Raw genomic sequence first — 18,903 nt, forward strand, 5'->3', positions numbered from 1 at the left:
TCTAGTATGGATTGAGTTTGCATCAAAAGGGTTTCACCTTGGTGTGTAATGATCTTTTAGATGCAAGTTTGAAAATGAATTTAGACATGACTATGCTCTTCTACGCTCAAGCCACCAAAAGTAAATGATTTTTTACCTTTTTTTTGGTTTTTGGAACTTTGATTGTTTGTTTTGTTTTACTAGGCTCACGCTTGTAAACTCACGCTTTTAGGCTCACATATGTAGGCTCATGTTTGTGAGCTCACGTCTTTAGACACATCGGTAGGATCATGCCTTTTTGGTATGAAATATGCTTGTGCATGTCTGGTGAGCTAGACATGTGTGCGCTAGACTCAATTCATGCCTTGGGGGCTAACATCTTTAGGCTCATATCTGTAGGCTCATAGATGTAGACTCATGAATGTAGGCTCATACTTGTTGACTCAATTCTGTAAGCTCACACCCCTTTTTGTATGAACTAGTCTAACGAATTAGATTCTTATGAAATAATCCTACTTAGGCTCATATTTTTATGAAATAGGCCTATGACAAGGTTGGTGTGTACAATCATTGGGCAAAAATTATATTTAATACCTTAATAATTACTATAAAAAAAATTTCCTTGGCAATTGTAAGTGGTATAGGTTGTATCCCACAAAAATCCTTAAAAGACATGAGTGGAAAGTTACTAATTCTAATAATGCATGAAATAATATGAAATGCATGAACCAATATTAACTTTCCACTCTAATCCACACCTAATGGAGCTCAAAGCTTGTGTTTTTTGGAGTGGATTCTACTCTTAATCATAAATAATAAGCCATTCCTTAGCTTAATGAAATAAGATCAACAACACCTTGTGGGCTTCATAATCATGCAAAAGACTAAGAAACCAAGGTTTCCCCTTACAAGTTATGAAAATAGATGTTGGGGGTTAGGGTTTTAGAGAAACATAGAACACACACACAAAGATGGTACATAGCAGCAAGCTCTCAAGAGTGTGAGCAAGATGGTGATTGTTACTCAAACTAGATAGGATACAAAGATGTGGAGCAAAAAGAGTTGACTCCACAATATCATAATACAATAAGTGTGGTGTCCTTTCACACCTAATATCCAAGGGAAAAACCCCAAAGGGAGAAAAGTGCCCTTGGTTAGCCCATGCTCACATGGGCTAACCAAGGGCACTACTCGTAGTATATGTGGCACTACTCGTAGTATATGTGGCATAACTCATAGCATATATGCCAATAAACCCCCCTGTAGTAGTAATGTGAACCTGTACAAGGTCGGCAGTAGAGCAGATCACTCTCTGTAGTAGCAAAGTAAGCCTAAAGTGTTGCGGAAAGCTTCAAACTTCTCTCGAGGCAACACCTTCATGAACAAATCTATAACATTGTCATGTGTAAAGCAACAAAATAATGTGATCTCCCTTGCATGAATCCTCTCTTTGACATAGTGATAATGAATCTCTATGTGCTTAGTGCGTGTATGAAACACTTGGTTTCGTGCCATGGCTATAGCACTCTATAACTGTCAATGAGTATGGTGATGGGTGTCTGCTGACACAAGATCAGACATCAATCTCCCTAGCCATACACAATCTACTATGGCTGTAAAGGCTGCCCTATACTCAGTCTCACAAGTAGATGTGGCAACAGTGGCTTGCTTTTTGCTCAGCCATGATATGCATGAATGCCCCAAAAAGAAATAATTCCCACTGGTGGACTGTCGTGTATCATAGTCACCATCCCAGTCCGAATCACTGTAAGCATATGTAACTGCAAGCTGCCCCCCTTGGGATATATCAATGCAAGATCCAGGGAGCCCTAAAGATAGCAGAAGATCCGCTTCACTGCTTACCAATGCTTTGTACTTGGGCTGTGCATAAATTTGCTACACTAGGAAACCCCAAACGGAATATCTGAGCATGTGTTGCATAAATATATGAGGCAGCCCACTGCTTGGCTGTAAACACTCATATCAAAAGGCTCTCAAACATCATACATGCTCAATTTCAGCCCTGACTCCATCAGAGTTGAGATGGGCTTACAATCTTGAAACCCGAATTTGTGCAACAGCTTTTGAATGTACTTTGATTGGTGTACATAAATCCCAACATCTGTCTGCACAAATTGTATGCCCAAATAATAATGCAACAATCCTAAATCACTCATCTCAAATGATGATTGCAATTTAGCTTTGAATGCTGAAATTTTATCCATATCATTCCCAGTTAGCAACATGTCATCCACATAAAGAATGAGCATAATTAAAGTGCTATGATCCTCTTTCACATAGAGGGTGCTCTCCGTTGGACTATTGCAAAATCCCTACATGGTCAAATAAGTATGTATCTTCTCATACCAAGCTCGAGGAGCTTGTTTGAGACCATAAAGTGCTTTTCGAAGCTTGCATACTTTGTTTTCTTGACCATGCATCACAAAACCAATGGGCTGATTTACATACGCTTCTTCTTGCAAATCCCCATTGAGAAAAGAAAATTTTATGTCCAATTGATGCACCTTCCATCCATGATGGGTAGCCAATGCAACAACACATCTAACTGTGACCATACGAGAAGTGGGTGCGAAAGTCTCATCATAATCAATGCCTTTTTGTTGGGCATATCCTTTGGCAACTAGCCTGGCCTTGTACTTGTCAATGGTACCATCAGACTTTCTTTTTTAACTTGTAAACCCACTTTGTGCCAATGGGCTTCTTGCCAGCAGGCAAAAGTCTACCAAATCCCAAGTGTTGTTTTTATGGATAGAATCCATCTCATTTTGCATGGCTTGCATCCAATGCTCATATGACCTCATGAGCCTCTTCAAATGAATCTGGCTCATCTGCATCACAAAGTATACTCATGAAAGCAACATCTGCATGTTTTCTTGCATTACGTGAACCAGCCCGTGTCTTGCTACCACGTGGAGCTAAAAGTTTTCTCTCCTGTAAAGTACGGAGCAGCCAACGAGGCACAACTCTAGCCTCCTCCGTTGTTATCCGCTCTTGCTCCATTGCTTCCTCTACATTTTGAGGTGTAATGAGCTCATTCATGGGCTGATTTTAAACACCCAAATGCTGTCTATTGGGCAAAGGTAATGGTTGATCTATTGAGCCATCAATTACTCCCAAGGGGATAAGTCATTCAAACATGTTATGCAGGCCCGAAGGTGGCTGTCCAAAAAATTCAGCCAATGGTTGGTCTGAATTTTCAACAAATACAACATCTCTACTGCCCAAAATCCTTTGTGTGGAAGGATTAAAGAGACGATAGCCTTTACTACCACTGCTATAACCCACAAATATGCACTTAGTTACTTTGTCATCAAGCTTACCTCTCAACTGATGAGGTGCATGTGCATATGCTATACACCCCAAAACTTTAAAATGATCAACTTTAGGTTTCCTAGGATACAAAGATATGGAGCAAAAAGAGTTGATCCACAATATCATAATACAATAAGTGTGGTGTCCTTTCACACCTAATATCCAAGGGGAAAAACCCTAAGGGACAAAAGTGCCCTTGGTTAGCCCATGTTCATATGTGGCACTACTCATAGCATATGTGGCATAACTCATAGAATATATGCCAATAATAGAATGAAAACAAGCTTCAAAACCAAATAAAAAAACAACGAAAGTAACACATCCAAAGATCCAAAAACGTATGCCCTTTGGAGTGTGACCTCCTATAGGCAACATTGGTGGGTGCCCCTAATAGCTTGGAATGAACAGAAGCATAGAGGTAAGCCCTAGGCTAGTCCCCATCAGTGGTGCCAAATACATTTAAGTCAAGAGTTTACTTCGGCCTTGTTGAATCAAGTGTCATTAGGTCTTGCCTTGGCCTTATCGTCAAATCAAGTGCCAAAATACAACTCCTCGATGCGGGTGCACCAGCTTGTCCGTCACATCCTCACTCCTTGTCACACCGGAATGCTCCATGGCTATGGGGAGAAGGTAGAGCTACTTTTGCCTAGATGGAGGTAGGAAGGAGGTAACCTTTATGGTGATTCTATCTCTCACAAAAGGTGGAATGGGGAAGAAGCTAATAATGGAAGAGAGAAGTCTACAATCAAACCCATCTAGCACATATAATGGAAGAGAGAAGTCTACAATCAAACCCATCTAGCACATATAAGCAAGTAAGACTCAATAGAATACAAGTAAGCAAGAGTAGAGAAGAGAGGAGCTCACAAGTACTTCTATTGTACAAGGGAATGAATGTATATTCTATCGCAAGAATAGAGGAGAGAAGAGCTCACAAAGTATTCTATTGTACAAGGAAATGAATGTGTATTCTATCGCAAGAATAGAGGAGAGAAGAGCTCACAAGTATTCTATTTGCAAGTAAATGAATGTGTATTGTTTATTGTCAAATTGACTTCTATACATGCGACTAGTTTTCACGCTTGGCCAACCAAAACCTTAAACTAGTCCGCCCACTATTATGAGTATGTACACGTCATTATTTGACTTCCCCTGCTTGTCCCCTGGCTTGTCATTAAGCTCATGGTAAGGTTGCTTTATAAAGTCTAGTGACATCTTACATACATCTTACAGAAGTTCTAACAAATAAGATAGCAAAGCACCTTACATAGGTCAGGTGGGTGAAACCATGCCAACCAACAAAAGGGGTCAACAAACTCAAGTCTTCATCCACAAGGAAGAATTTGGGACTTAATCATTGTGGTTCTACCCTTGCCATAAGATGGAAGGTGAGATCACTAAATAGTAATGTAACTATCCTTAAAAGGAAGAATTTGGGCCTGAATCATTATGGTTGTACCCTTGCCATAAGGTGGAAGGTGAGATCACTAAATAGTAATGTAACTACCCTTAAAAGGAATTGATTATAGAGAGAGATTGAGAAAAATCAAGGAAGAGCCATGTACCCAACAATGAGAAGGGGAGTTCATATAAAATAGGATACAATAGGTACAATTTCTCAATCAAAGGTTAATATTGATTCCAAATTATGTTAAGTCAATCTAGGATAAGTGGTAAGAAGTTTATCTTATCAACAATAAAGCAATAATTAACACCAAACTCTTGATGATAAAAATTATATGGTGTTAATACGGATTCCAAATTATCTTAAGTCAATCTAGGATAAGTGAGTAAGAAGTTTATCTTATTGGACAATAAAGCAATAATTAACACCAAACTCTTGGTGATGAAAATTATATAGTGTTAATAATCAAGAGTTTCCATATAAGGGTTCAAGGTGATGGAGTAGGGAGCTATTCAAGGTGCCAATTGGCAAAAGGGATGCAAGGGCAAAGATGAGAACATGGCTAGAAGCTTGGGAAATGGGAGGGAGAAATTCAAGAGGCACCACCACTAAAAGAAGTGGACTTGTAAAAAGGTGACAAGCTTCAAAGGGGTGTGAGATATGTGTATGCCTCAAATTTGAAGGGTGACACCATTATTTTATTGGAAGAATATACTTTTAACCACTTTTCTTTGCTCTCATCAAGAAGGCCATATTAAAGGATTGTATGTGAAGTTTGAGGACAAATTGTCTGTTTTTTTTTTTTGGCTTGGCAGGAAATGTTTTGCGAACCCTTAGATTTTGGAACGATACATAGCAACCGAGATGAAACTTGCTATACCATTGGCAACAAGTTTATTGGAAGGATATACTTTTAACTTTTCTTTGCTCTCATCAAGAAGGCCATATTAAAGGATTGTATGTGAAGTTTGAGGACTAATTGTTTGTTTCTTTTTTTTTTTGGCTTGGCTTGGCTTGGCTGGAAACGTTTTGCATATACCATTGGCAACAAGTTTATTGGAAGGATATACTTTTAACTTTTCTTTGCTCTCATCAAGAAGGCCATATTAAGGGATTGTATGTGAAGTTTAAGGACTATTTGTCTGTTTTTTTTTTTTTTGGGCTTGGCTTGGCTTGGCTGGAAACGTTTTGCAAACCCTTAGATTTTGGAAAGATACATAGTAACCGAGATAGAACTTGCTACCATTGGCCAACAAGTTTACGGATGATTGGTTACACCTCTCATCTCTTTAGACTAGTGGGCGGATGGAACCCAAGTTTTTTGTGAACTCTTTGATTTTGGAACGATAAGTAGTAACTTGGTGCCATTGGCCCCAACAAGTTTTAGGGTGATTGGCTACACCTCTCATCTCTTTGCGTCAGTGACCGGATTGAACGTATTTGCGGAACTCTTTGTTAATTTGTGATTTCAGACGGACATGCCGTGTGGCCATCTTGAATGGGCGGCCTTGGGCCTAGCCGTACGTCAACTGTCTGCAACGACAAATCTGTTTCTGCGAACGCCACCTTCACAACAATGCCTTTGTCTGCATGCGCTTCTCCCGTACAAGAGGTTACGCAGAGCCGCTCTCTTCAATCATCTGCCTCCTTCTCCAATAGACGAGAGAAAAGCCAGGTAAACATCTCCCTTCGTGAATTGGGCTGATGTGCGGGAATCGACCAGGTTCTTCTTGATGGTTAGGGTTAGGGTAGATTGGATGCTGCAATCTAGGGTTAGGTATGGCTCTTCTGTGATACAAATTCTGTAAATGCAGCAGGTATTTTTAGGGTTTTTGAGCTCTTGCCATAGCCGTCATGGTAAAACTTCGTCCGAATCAGTCGGGGCACCTGCTGAGGAAGAAAGAAGATGGAAAAATCAGATCTATGCTTTCCTTTTCTAACTTTCGCAGGTCATCCACAGTCGCAAGTGAACGCCCAAACAGTAGGCTAGGGCCAATGCCAAGCAGTGTAGAGACTGCACACCCATACCTTTCTCTGAACCTCATGGGCAATGGTGTTCCAGAAGCTGAATCCAACACAGCTTCACATTTCTCGCCTTCACACAACACAGATACCCCGGGATTAACATGTCCTGATACCAAAACAGAGTCGCAAATTCTGAGTACCCTCAAGGAAATGTCAAGTCCCAGAATACAAGATGAACATCAGTCCGCAGTCACTCAATCCGCACTTGCATTCCAACGATGGAGAATTGCTCATCTCAAGGTATGCACTCTACATATGTTACTTTTTTTTTGCCTGAAAGAGACTTCTATTAAGTATGAAAAAATATACAAGAGGAAGATTTTTTTTTTTCCTTCATGAGGTCTTATTCCATTCCTAGTCGCACACGGGAATTTCACCTGGCTACACACACACCATACTAACCACACACACCCGAGTACCACAAGGGGGTACCACCCTTTCTAAATATTGTCCACTATAGTGGACAAGCCGTGGGACAAACCCCATAAATTAGTCGCTCGGCCGATTGGAGTGAACACCCTGCACAGCTTTGGTAGAACTGGGCATCATAAGTCGAGTCATGATCTTTGATGTCCATGGCAACCCTCATCCCTGATCTAGAGCATGAGTGCATTGCACACTGTTGTCGCTGTAGGATCACCAAAGCAGAAGGTGGAAGTAAGCACCATGACGATCGAACAATGACGGCCCAAGGAGTGTGGATGGCTGCCTACGTGCCCAGTTGCATGCGAACACACCCTTAGTATAAGATGTCCCAAGGAGGATTTGAACCCAAGACCTCCCGTGGAAAGTCCAAGTTCTTATCCCCACTAGGCTACCGCCTTGGGGACACAAGAGGGAGATTTCTAACCAAAGGTGGAAATCTTAACTAATCTGGTACCTTGAGCTGCCAACAAGGTCCCATAAGAGTGGGAGTGAAAAAGATGCATAATCCCACTCTCTTATAAATTGGCTGCGCTTTCTCTCTGTAGCCTTGGAACATCCCTCGATTTTGGCCCAAGTGGCCATGAGTGTGTGGATGATATCACTCCAAATCCTGCAAATGCACTGTGACTCATAAACCAATCTCCCTCAATGGCCTCAATGCATCTAGCCTTCCAAATGTGCCAGGGCAATAATCTCCCAACCTCTGTGCTGGGGGGACGTATCCTGACTCCGGTATCTCTAGAAGATGACACCGCGAGCAACTCCCTGACTGATCATAATGACCAAATCCATGATGTTCCCCTCATACTTGAGCTGTGGGCCCGACTGTAATAGCACCAAAAGAAATGTAAGCATTCTTCCTCATCCTGCCAAGGAGGTGTGCTATCCCAGTCCAAATTGTCTGAGCTTCCTTGCACTCCCATAAGCAATGTTAAACCATCTCTGAAGCTCTTGCAAAGCTTGGGCATCTTGGGCTAACACCAACAACCAATCTCCATTGGTTGTTGGCAAGGCCACCAAGAAGAGAGCCAAATAAAGGAGGATATTTGTGTCCTCCTGTAAGAGTGCCACAACCTCCTCCAAAAAGTCCTTTGAATGTCTGGTGTGATACCATAAGCTTCCCAATGAGGTCTGAGAGTAGGGACTCTCTGAATGTGTCCTAGAACAAGATGTGTGGTATTCCGCACAGAATAATTGAAGATGTGTGGTATTCCACTCACTGGTTCCTGTGCAAGTACCTCATAGGGAAACCGCCATACAACCAAAGGCTCCAAGCATCTGTGATTATCCCGAGGGCGGGATCAATATAAAAGAACTTCCTTTGACTTCATGTGAAATCTCTACATCCAAATAGAGAGAATCAAGGATACGGACACGGGAGGATGCCATTGTTAGAATTTGTGCATCTCATTGAGGGTGGACAGCCACCTAAGTTTATGTCTCATGAGTCCAAGGATGCAAAAGGGGGCTCAGAAAAGAAGCCGGGGAGTAAAAAGGATGATCCTAAGCTGTCCAGACAGTATAACTTTGATTGCATGAGAGAGGGGAAGTGTTTCTCATGTGGGAGCAAAGATCACATGAAAGCTCAATGCCTCCAGAATCTCAAAAAGAATAATGTGCAGGATGCCAAACCGAGTGTGAATGTTATACCCGATGTTCAGGGTAACACTACACATGAACCAAAGAGCAAGATTTTATGCAAAGCTTGGGGCAAGTTAAAGGACCAAAACAGCTTTATTCCTTTTTGATAATGCCTCAACAGATAACTTCATATCCATACAGATGGCTGCTGCTCTTGGGTTAAAGCCTAAGGAATTGGGCATGGACTTTCATGCAGATGCTGCCTTTGAGGGCAAGGAAGTTAAGGTCACTCCCATCATTGGGAAGCTTCGCATACAGATTCAAGTATATTTGGATCATGAAGACTTTCTCGTGGCACCACTTACGGGATGTGATGTAATACCTGGGATGCCTTGGCATTACCGTTTGGATCCCAAGATTTTGCACAAAGAAAAGAAAGTTATGTTTACTCATTGCTGTTGCGGTGAGGGTCGGGGTCTCCTGCGAGGGCAGGCCTTGGCTAGATGACCGACCTGCCTGCAAATGAAGCACTGGTTCGGGAGCCCCGAGAACTCCACTCTTTGATCAATCCATCCCCCCCCCCCTATCCTAGGTAGCTGAATGACCTTCGGAAGGGAGGAGATGTCAGACACCAAAACTTTCGAAGGTAGCCCAGCTGCTCTGGCCACCACTGAAGCTACTGTGGGGCCAGTCTCTAGTACCGAACCCACCAATGCTCCTAGCCTAGAGAGGAGCGGAAGATACTCCCAGCGGAGTCGAGGGAAGCAAACTGTAACATGGAAAAGGCGCTCTCCCTGCTCGGCCGCTGCTGGGTCAAAGCCATGCTGCCAAGGTCTGAAGAAAGCCCGAGCACCCCTGATGTCAAGGGGACTCATGGCTAGGACCTTGGCCACGCTCTGGGCGGTCTCGAACTCGATCTGGTAATGTCCACGGCCCAGTAGTTGAACGTCCAGGATCTTGCCCACATCTGCAAGAAGGCAAGCCTGGAGAAGATCCCGGATCTCCCCTCTGCTGGGGCGAGTGCCGACTATACGGCAAATGGTGGAATGAGCCTGGAGGCGTTCCACCTCTGCGGTGAGGCTCGCTTCCTCTTCTGGCGAAAGAGAAAGCCTGATGGGGGTGTCCTCAGGGGCGGGCGAGGGGGCTGCAGGGGAGTCCCTCTGAGGCGGGGCGGGAGGAGCCTCCATCAGAGTCTGAAGCTGTGTCGAAGGGGGAGCGAATGCGGAGAGCCTGCTGGAACCGAGCTGCACACAAAGAATGGAGGGGGAAGGCGGAAGGCAAAAAGTGAAGAAAACCCCAGGGAGAACGAAAAATCAGAAAAGGAAAAGAGGCGGGGGGAAGGCGGCGAGGACAAAAACCCTAGGGGGAGGCGGCTGCAGCGCGAAGAAGGGGGGGCGGGGGGGAGAAGAGGCGACGGCAGCTGAAAGGAGGGGCGGGGCGCTGAAGACAGACGGGGGGGCGAAGAAGAGGAGCTGGAGCAGGGGGCGGCTGCGCAGCAGCGCTGGGGCGCGCAGAACAGCCAGGCGGGGGAGGGGGGGGGCAAGCACGATGGCAGGCGGGGGAGGGGGGAGCAGTGCGAAGGCGGAAAAAACAGGGGGGGGGGGTCGTGCAGTTAGTGCGAGCAGGGGGGCGAGCGAGAGCTTCAGCGAGCAGTCATAAAGTCGGCAGCTGAAGTGACCTCTGGGGTGCGCCAGTTCTACAATGGGCGGCAGTGTCTACTCCTTGATTACAACAAAAGCTTTTGTGCATGTTGGTTACATGATACCCATTAGGGTTTGAAGGTACAAGCTTAATGAAAGTGAGTAAGTGGTTGAGGTAAATGTTCAAACCAATAAGGTACATCATTCTTGGCACAAGAAGGTGAGGGCATGGCTCATAATGTTGCCTATGCCTCTTACAAAGACAATGCCAAGAGATGCTTAAAAACATGACAAACAACAAGGTAGAGCACTTAGTGATGCTATGTTCAACCTTACAACTCATCTTAGAAGATGAAAATGTTGAATATGTAGCGGAATAACATGCCTTGGGCTTGGGAAATGAGAGCATATGGCTTATGACATGCCTATGCCTCTTACAAACAAGAACCTCAAGGGTGATACACAAAAACATTAACGATGAGCACTTAGTGTACATGTGTCCAACTTTAAACCACTCAAAAAAATTGATTTTGTTGATTAAAAAGCAGAAAACTTCAACCTCTTTGGCTTATGGGATGAAGACAACGGCTTATGGTTGCACCATTTCTCCTTGGAAGCTTGCCAAGGTAAGCATAGAAGCGGGTTGACGATGAAGACTTATAATGTGGCACTTATGGTGTGTGCCCGGCCTCCAATGTTGATGAAGAAGAGCCTCCTTAGTGTTAAAGACCACCTCCTTTGATGGTTAAGACCACATTAGTGTTAAGCAACACTTTGTTTGGTGATTAAGATCACCATTAGTGTTTAAAAACACAATTAGTGCTTAAGAGCACATTTCTAGCGTCTAATGACACTTGCATTGGTGATTAGATTCACCATTAGTGTTTAAGAACACTCTTAGTGTTTAAAAACACTTTGGAATAACTCCCCTTTGCTGGATTAGAAGCCTCATTAGTGTTAATCAACACTATTAGTGCTCATAAGCACACTTTGAAAAGCTTTGTGCACTTGAAGATGATGTTGATGATGGAGCTTGATGAGAATGAGGCTCATGAATACCTCATGGTGTATGGCCACCGCTTCAAAATCAAAAATTGGATCAGCAACAAGCCCTCACAAGAGCACTTAGGTGATTAGAGCAAAGAAGAGGGGATTAGAGCAACAAAAAACTTGATTTTGAAGCTTTAATGGTGAGCTTCAATGGATTTCAAGAGGGCAGCCCTGGTTTTTCTCCTATAGCAACCGCGTCGAGCGACCATTAGGGCTTAAATTCGAGCTGTAGACTCCTAAGGCTATGGGCTTCAAAAGCCCTAAGCCAATGCAACCTACAACCGCCTATACACGGTGTATTGTTGTACGGCATCAGCTGCGCAGCAGAAACAGCGCCGAGTTGAACCAGTCGGAATGCCGCGGCGGAGAGGAGACGATTCGGCTGATTGGCTGTACGAATGTGTGCGCCCGGGCCTCCTCTACAAGTTCTTAGTTGAACATTCCACGAGTTCTTGCCTCCACAAGTTGCTGGAGGGCCTCCACTGCCAGGAGGTTCAGCTCCACACAAGGGAAAAGATAGGAAAATTGACCTATTCTATACCACAAAAGTGACCTACTCTTGCCAAGCTCTAGATACCATGTTATAATTCGTGGTGCTCATGCTAGATCAACTATGTGGAGGAGAGAGACTCACAAAATACAAGAAAATATCTTGCTTATTAAGTTGCTCAAATACAACTAGGCTTCTTGCTCCATACTAAAAAGCCTTCTAGCTCCACCTTTAAATAGATGAGCTAGTGGACCTTAAGTCCCTTCACACACACACCCTTCTCTTCCCCTTTTACATAACCTTAGTCTCTTAATATGAGAAGCATGTGAAGATCCCCACTCTTCCCACATTCCCGGTGGATCAACAGTTGGACGGGACCAACTATGGCATCTGGAAGGTAATAACGGAGTCTGTCTTAGAGTCTTATGACTTGGCTGATTTCATTGTGGTTGGTGTTCCACGGCTAGAATTGGAGGACAGGGAGCTTTTACCCTCTACTAGGAAAGAACGGGAGGCTCAGGCACAGCTATGGGATCGTGTCAATGTCCATGGTCGTTCTTTCATCTTTCTTAATTGCACACCCCAGGTGATTAATCATATCAAGCACATGACAGTGGCCAGAGGGATTTGGCAGCACTTGGCTGCTCTGTATAACAGGGTGTTATCCATGAAGTGGACTTCCTTGGAAGTGCAGATGCGAGTGATGAATCCTGCAAAGTCTTTGATGATGCGGGAGCACATCAACAAACTACTGGATCTTTAGCAGGAGGTTCGTTAGGCTGGGAAGGAGATATCTTCAGAGGACATGGCCATCACTTTGCTGTCTCATCTAACCTCTTAGTATTCAGCTTCTACTCCTCTTTGATCACGAGTGGGAGGCTCAGCACCATCACATGGGAGGAGCTTGTGCCTATGGTTTTGGACCAAGAAGAGCGTTTTACGAAACCTCCATAGGGGGGAGGTTCTGAGGCCTTGATTGGCTAGCGGTCGAAAGGCCACAACAACAACAACAATAAGGACAAAGGGAAGTCTTTATCGGACAAATCTTCTGAGAAGAAGCCCGACTCAAAGCGTGATGCTCTGAAGGCCGAGTGGACCTGTAACCATTGTGGCCAGAAGGGTTTACTATTGGAGGAAGTGCCCTAGCGGAGTACCGAGAAGAGTGCTGATTCTTCAGCTGGTAGCTGCAAAGACTCCGACTTTTGTGCACTTGGAGATTATGGTCACATATGCTTCATCTTCTTCGAGCAGGGAGGCAGTTGGTCTCGCCGCTAGGGATACTCGGGAGTGGATTCTCGATAGTGGTGCTTCCAGGCATACGACTCCTTTCCCGAGAGTTATTACAGGATCTTTGATGGCAGACAAGTCGCATCTTCATTGGTGACAATTCCACTATTCGGATTCACAGTGAGGGCAAGATGGAGATTATTCCCGATGGGAAAGGGAGGAAGCATTCCTCCTGTGTTCTTTATGTCCTAGCTCTTGGTTTTCATGTTTTGTCAGTGCATGAGGTCTGCAAGGCTGGCATCTGGATGGAGTTTTATGAGCATTTTGTTGCTCTCCGGGACAAAGCAACAGGCCAAGGTTGGGAAGGCGGAGGGGAGAATGGGATCTACAGACTCTCAGCACTCTCTTCTGTGACAGGTACTCAGCTCGGTGATTTGTGGCATTTCCATTTTGGCCACTTGAATGTGGATGTGCTGCGGCGGGCTTTCCGAGACCAGATGGTGGATGGCTTGCCAGATGTTGGTAGCAGGCAGGGACACTGTAGTTCTTGTATTCGTTGTAAGCAGCACAGGGAATCTTAAGGTGGGCTTTGAAACCTTTGGAGTTGGTACACACTGACTTCTGTGGACCTATGCAGACCCCATCCTTGGGAGGTTCTTTGTACTTTACGTTGCTTGTGGATGATTGTAGCAGATTTACATGGGTTTATTTTCTTTGAGTCGCTCAAGGTAATGGGGCAGTAGAAATCACCGGTTAAGATGGAGGAAAAACTCGTCCAAGACATAAGCTGCCATACCTAATCTGGTGTGGCCATGAGCCCAGTGGGTCCACCATGGAATGGCCTCAACTTCCAAATACCAACTAGCCAAGATCACTCTATCAGTATCATTCTTTCTAATTGCAGTAAAATAAGCTTCAAATTGATGCAACCAGGAATAAAGGGTTGTGGGATCGAGTTTACCATTATACTTACTGAAGTTCATCTTCTCGAGAGGATGACTCGAGAAAGCCGCTAGTGTCGCTATTGCATCTAAAGCTGCAAATGTCACATGCAAAAGCTCTGGGACTCTTCCTTGAGCCCTAAACACCATGTTGGAACAACCTGATGCAAAACGCAAGCAAGACAAATGGAGAGAAGAGAGAGAGAGAGAGCTGAGTTTCAGTATATTCTATAGTACAAAAAGGGTACATCTTGGCTAGCCCTTGGCTGTCCCTCAAAAGGTGGAAACACCTAATCTAGTGTCTAATGTATGACTCAGCCACCTGCCTCTATGTCTTTGGGATCATTTCAGCCCATGTGGTTGCCTCACTGGCAATTTTCTCCTCCTCCTCTTGGAGGGTCTTCACTTGTTCCCTAAGCATATTCATCTCATCATTAAAAAGTATACAAAATTTTTCTTAAGTGGAACACGAGGAATTCATAAGGTACAAAGACCTACTTTCTTGAGTGTGCAAATCAAAGAATGGAGTGTAGTTAAATAATTATCTGAAAAAAAGCGGGGATAGCACGTCGCGAGCAATCTTATACCACATTATGTGTGTCACAAACGACTCGGTCAGTATTTGACTGGTTCTACACGCGTGCGTTCTACAACGAGCTTGTTGCTTCTAACCCTGTGATGAGCAGGGCTTGTTGGCTGTTTTTGGCTTCCATCATCTTAATAAATTCTCCCCGCATCTCGTTTAACTGGTTCATCAACTGGGCCTGCATTTCTGCTTTCCATTTATCCATTTCCTATTGCATGGAGGCGTGCCACATGCACATAAGCTCGGCTGACCCTGGTATTTCTCCAAGCTTCTTGTGCATATTTTCGATTTCCAAGTCCTGCAACTTGCATACCAATCCTGCTTTGTGGCGAAATCCACAGTAACGGTACCTCCTTCACGGCTGTCATTCCTGCCTTAACATGAGAATCCATGATCTTCTGTGTATTACTCCAAACTGTGCTGTATTTCCTTTCTTTTTCACCTCTGGTGCGTGTGTCTGGAGAGCCCTCCATTCCTGGACTGAAAGGGGTCCCCCTCTGTGCTGGTTCCTAGTAGTAGAGTGCTAGCGGGTAGGGCCCATGAAGCGGAGTATGGGAGGTATGCAGGCAGGGCAGTGCGTGCTGCAAGTAGGAGAGAAAATTATAATGTTACTGCCTTGGGGGACTGATCAATGGCGGGTGGGGAAAGGCGGGCGGAGGGGGTCACGCACAGTGAAAATGATGGGCGGGAGCAGAGGGTGCAGGTGAGAGTGATGGGCGGGTGGGGAAAGGGAGGCGGAGAGAGAGAGAGAGAGAGAGAGAGAGAGAGAGAAATGAAAATGAAATGATATATTAACGTCTTCAGAAGGCCAAAATGACCTATGAGACCAAAAAGGTTACAACAATTGGTGGATCTGATACAATGTCTGTGTAAGGAAAGCTAAAAACAACTAAACAACTAACTGAAACTGAAACAACTATGAGGAAAAGTACGGTACTAGGAGCTCCTAATGGATAACATCTGGGAGGAAAACTCCAGCAACAAAGGTAACCATCATACACATCACTATCCAAAGATGTCTCTCATTGGTCGATGGCGGATATCCTCAATGTCCTCCAGTAATCTGCCTCTGTAGGTGTCTCTCCCTCTCTGATCCCCTCCCTCTCAGGAGACCCTCTCTATGTCTACGCAGCTCCAGCAAGTACAATCCGAGGCATCTCTAATCCTGGTATCTCATGACTCTAGAAAGTGGTCCAAAGCCCTCTCTGAACAGGCAGTGAAAACGGCCTCGTATCTCATAATATACTGGACAGTGACATATGTAATGTAACTCTGTCTCTGGCTCCATCTGGCACAGCTGACAAATCCTGGCCTCAGCTGGTACTCCTCTGAATCTGCCAGTCTCAATCTCTAGCTGGTGTGAGGATGTGCGCATCTGACCAATAGCACACCGTACCCCATGAGAAAGATGAGTATCCATGTAGCTGGGTCTAATCACAAACCCATCCTCCGTGAGCTGGAGAAGATGATCTCTATAGAAAGCCATCTTCGTACCAAGCTCGTGTGTCGGTTGTATCCATGTCCTCCTAGTGTCCAACTGAGTCAAGTCCTGCCTGATAAGTCTGGTAATCTCTGCCCGTGTGAGAGAGAGGGAGGGTGCATCCAGGGAGTACTGAAATGGAGGTAGCCTGTCCATACTAAAGCCATGCAGTTGGAACCAAGCTGTCATCTGTGCATACCAACATGATCCGTCTCCCTGTGATGCCAACTGTCGTGAAGACTCCAGGGCTAAGCGAGCATATCTGTCTCTAGGGAGAGCCCAAGTGCTATGTATAAAGGAGACTGATCGAGTGAGTGCCTCTACTACCAATGGGGGGCAGCCATCTCTGCACGGATAATATCATGTGGTACGGAGGCCTTGGCCCTAATCATCCGGGAAATCATAGAAACCAAGAACCTCTCCATACGTCTCCATCCATCAGTGCTACCAGCTCGGCTGTGGTGATCCACTGAGGGTCCCCATATCTCCACTCCATACAGCATGGCTGAAGTGACCAAAGTGTCAAAGAGCCAGAGCTTTGTTCGAGGTTCCTGAAACTGAACCTGCGACGAACACATCCTCTCTAGTCTCCCCAATGCTGCATAAGCTCTGGTCAATCTGGTCTCCGCTGCTCTCCTCAAGGAAAATAGTGGGCCACTAAAAACCACACCAAGGTAAGTATATGCATCTGTATACTCCACTGTCTCTTGACCATATGTAAAGGTGGGTATTGACCTCCTAACCCACTGTGCTGTGGTGTTAAACACCATCACCTTGGTTTTACCAAGGTTAACAGACAATCCACTGTCCTCTGCAAACGTGTGCAATGCATCCAAATGACGCTGCATCCCCTCTGGAGAATCTGAGATCAGCACAATATCATCAGCATACAATAACAGCGGAATCCATGTCCCTGCTAGCTGTGCTCCTCTGTCACCCTCCCGTTCTACATAGTCCGAAACCTCATCCACATACATCCCAAATAAGGTGGGAGAAAGGGGGCAGCCCTGTTTCACCCCAATAGTGGAGTGAACCATCTCAGATATACCCTGAGTAGTACGTACCTGCCCCACAACTGTCCTGTATAAAGCCATGATTCCCCAAATCAGCTCTGTGGGCACTCCCATCTCTTGTAGTCTGCGCATCAGTCTGGCTCTCGGTACTGTGTCAAAAGCTTTGCGGAAATCCACAAAGCAACAATAAATCCTCCTGCCATATAATCTGCCCCCCTCAATAATAGCTCCGAGTGTCAAGATATGGTCTAGAGTGGAGAAACCTCTCTTGAACCCTGCCTGCCCTGATGCACGTATGCCCTCTCTCTCTGCCCATCTACTCAACTCCTGCTCAAGAATAGATGCATATAATCTAGCCAATGTGTGACCAATCATGATGGTACGATAATTCCCAGGAAGCATGGGATCCCCTGACTTGAAGATAGGCACAATCGTGGACATATTCCAAGTCTCAGGAAAACCCTCACACATGGCTCGGTTAAACATCATAGCAATAAGCTCTGCAAGCATATATCTGGCATGAATAAAGTGCTCTGCTACCAAACCATCATGATCATATGCTCTCCCAGTCCTCATCCTGTCAATAGCTTTCCTTACCATCTCAGTAGGCAGTAAAGAAAGCACATGTCTCTGGGCATGGCTCCGATGGGTCTGGCAGGGGGCGGCTGTCCTGGTGCTGTGTACAGGGATGCTGCATACTCACCCCAAATCTCTGTGGAGGTAATGGCTGGTGATGGTGAATGCTCATGGAATAGTCTCCATGCCTCGCCTGAGTCCTGACTCATAAATAACTGGTACAAATCCCTCTCTAACTGAGCAAGATAAGCCCTCTTCTTCCGTCGCACTAGGTGCCGGAAGGTAATCCGTGACTGTCTGTGAGTGGTAACACCCATGAGCACCTCTCTCTGTAATCTGATCCTCATCTCTCTGCACTCCTCATCATACCAACTGTTATGGGGCATGTTACCAGATCGTCTCCGTGTAGGCTGACTATGGAGAGAGAGAGAGAGAGAGAGAGAAATGAAATGAAATGTTATATTAACGTCTTCAAAAGGCCATAATGACCTATGAGACCAAAAGTTACATCATGGTGGATCTGATACAATGTCTGGATAAAAGAGAGAGAGAGAGAGAGAGAGAGAGAGAGAGAGAGAGAGCTGTATTAACGTCGTCTACTAGAGGCCGAACTCGACCTATGAGACAAATCAATGTACAACTGTCAATGTCTTCTGGACAAAATGAACATGAAATAAAGTATGAAAGTATTGAGCTAGTGGGGGGGTGTGATGGATGGAGCACTACTGCTAGAGGCTCAGTATGCAACCTATATGCGTAGGGTATACAAGAATGCAATGCAGATCTGTCTAGCTCCAACCAGTACCATAATGGGGGTGTAATATGTGATACATAGGCGATGGCGAGGCAAAAATACCTCGGAGCATGATCTCTGGGTGTGAGTGTAAGTGAGCTAGCCGCTCGTGGATATGGTGCTGATGTCGAGCCCGTATCTCTGTGATCTCCCTCTGATGTAGTCTGGGAGTCTGGTAGCCTGGTGCTCTCGGTCTCCGTCTGGCTCGGAGGTTCGTAGCGCGCTGAAGGGTAACCCCCTCCTGTGTCAGAGTAGGCACTGGGATAGATCTCTGGAAGAAATCAGTGAGCTGGAGGTGTCGCCCACCTCTCCATGTGGTATGAGTCCGTAGCAGTCTCTCTCTGTGGCGCTGTGTCTC

The 18,903-nt window shown here is 45.2% G+C and overlaps 1 protein-coding gene across 8 annotated transcripts in view; it reads left to right on the forward strand.

Annotated features, from left to right (window-relative positions):
• The first annotated feature begins 6,134 nt into the window (after window positions 1-6,134).
• Window positions 6,135-18,903, forward strand: part of LOC147612455 (uncharacterized) — an 83,506-nt gene continuing 70,737 nt past the window's right edge. For 5 of the 8 annotated variants that reach the window (XM_086783051.1, XM_086783056.1, XM_086783057.1 and 2 more), the window contains exon 1: window positions 6,152-6,982. In XM_086783051.1, the coding sequence (XP_086639177.1) occupies window positions 6,572-6,982 (411 nt within the window). In that variant the 5' untranslated portion in view covers window positions 6,152-6,571. Of the gene's footprint in view, window positions 6,983-18,903 lie in introns of all 8 variants that reach the window. The other 3 variants (XM_086783054.1, XM_086783055.1, XM_086783053.1) reach the window with 2 other exon arrangements.

The sequence above is a fragment of the Cibotium barometz genome, chromosome 45, assembly GCF_041138505.1.
Source record: "Cibotium barometz isolate CiBa-2024 chromosome 45, ASM4113850v1, whole genome shotgun sequence".
In the NCBI taxonomy this organism is placed as follows: domain Eukaryota; kingdom Viridiplantae; phylum Streptophyta; class Polypodiopsida; order Cyatheales; family Cibotiaceae; genus Cibotium; species Cibotium barometz.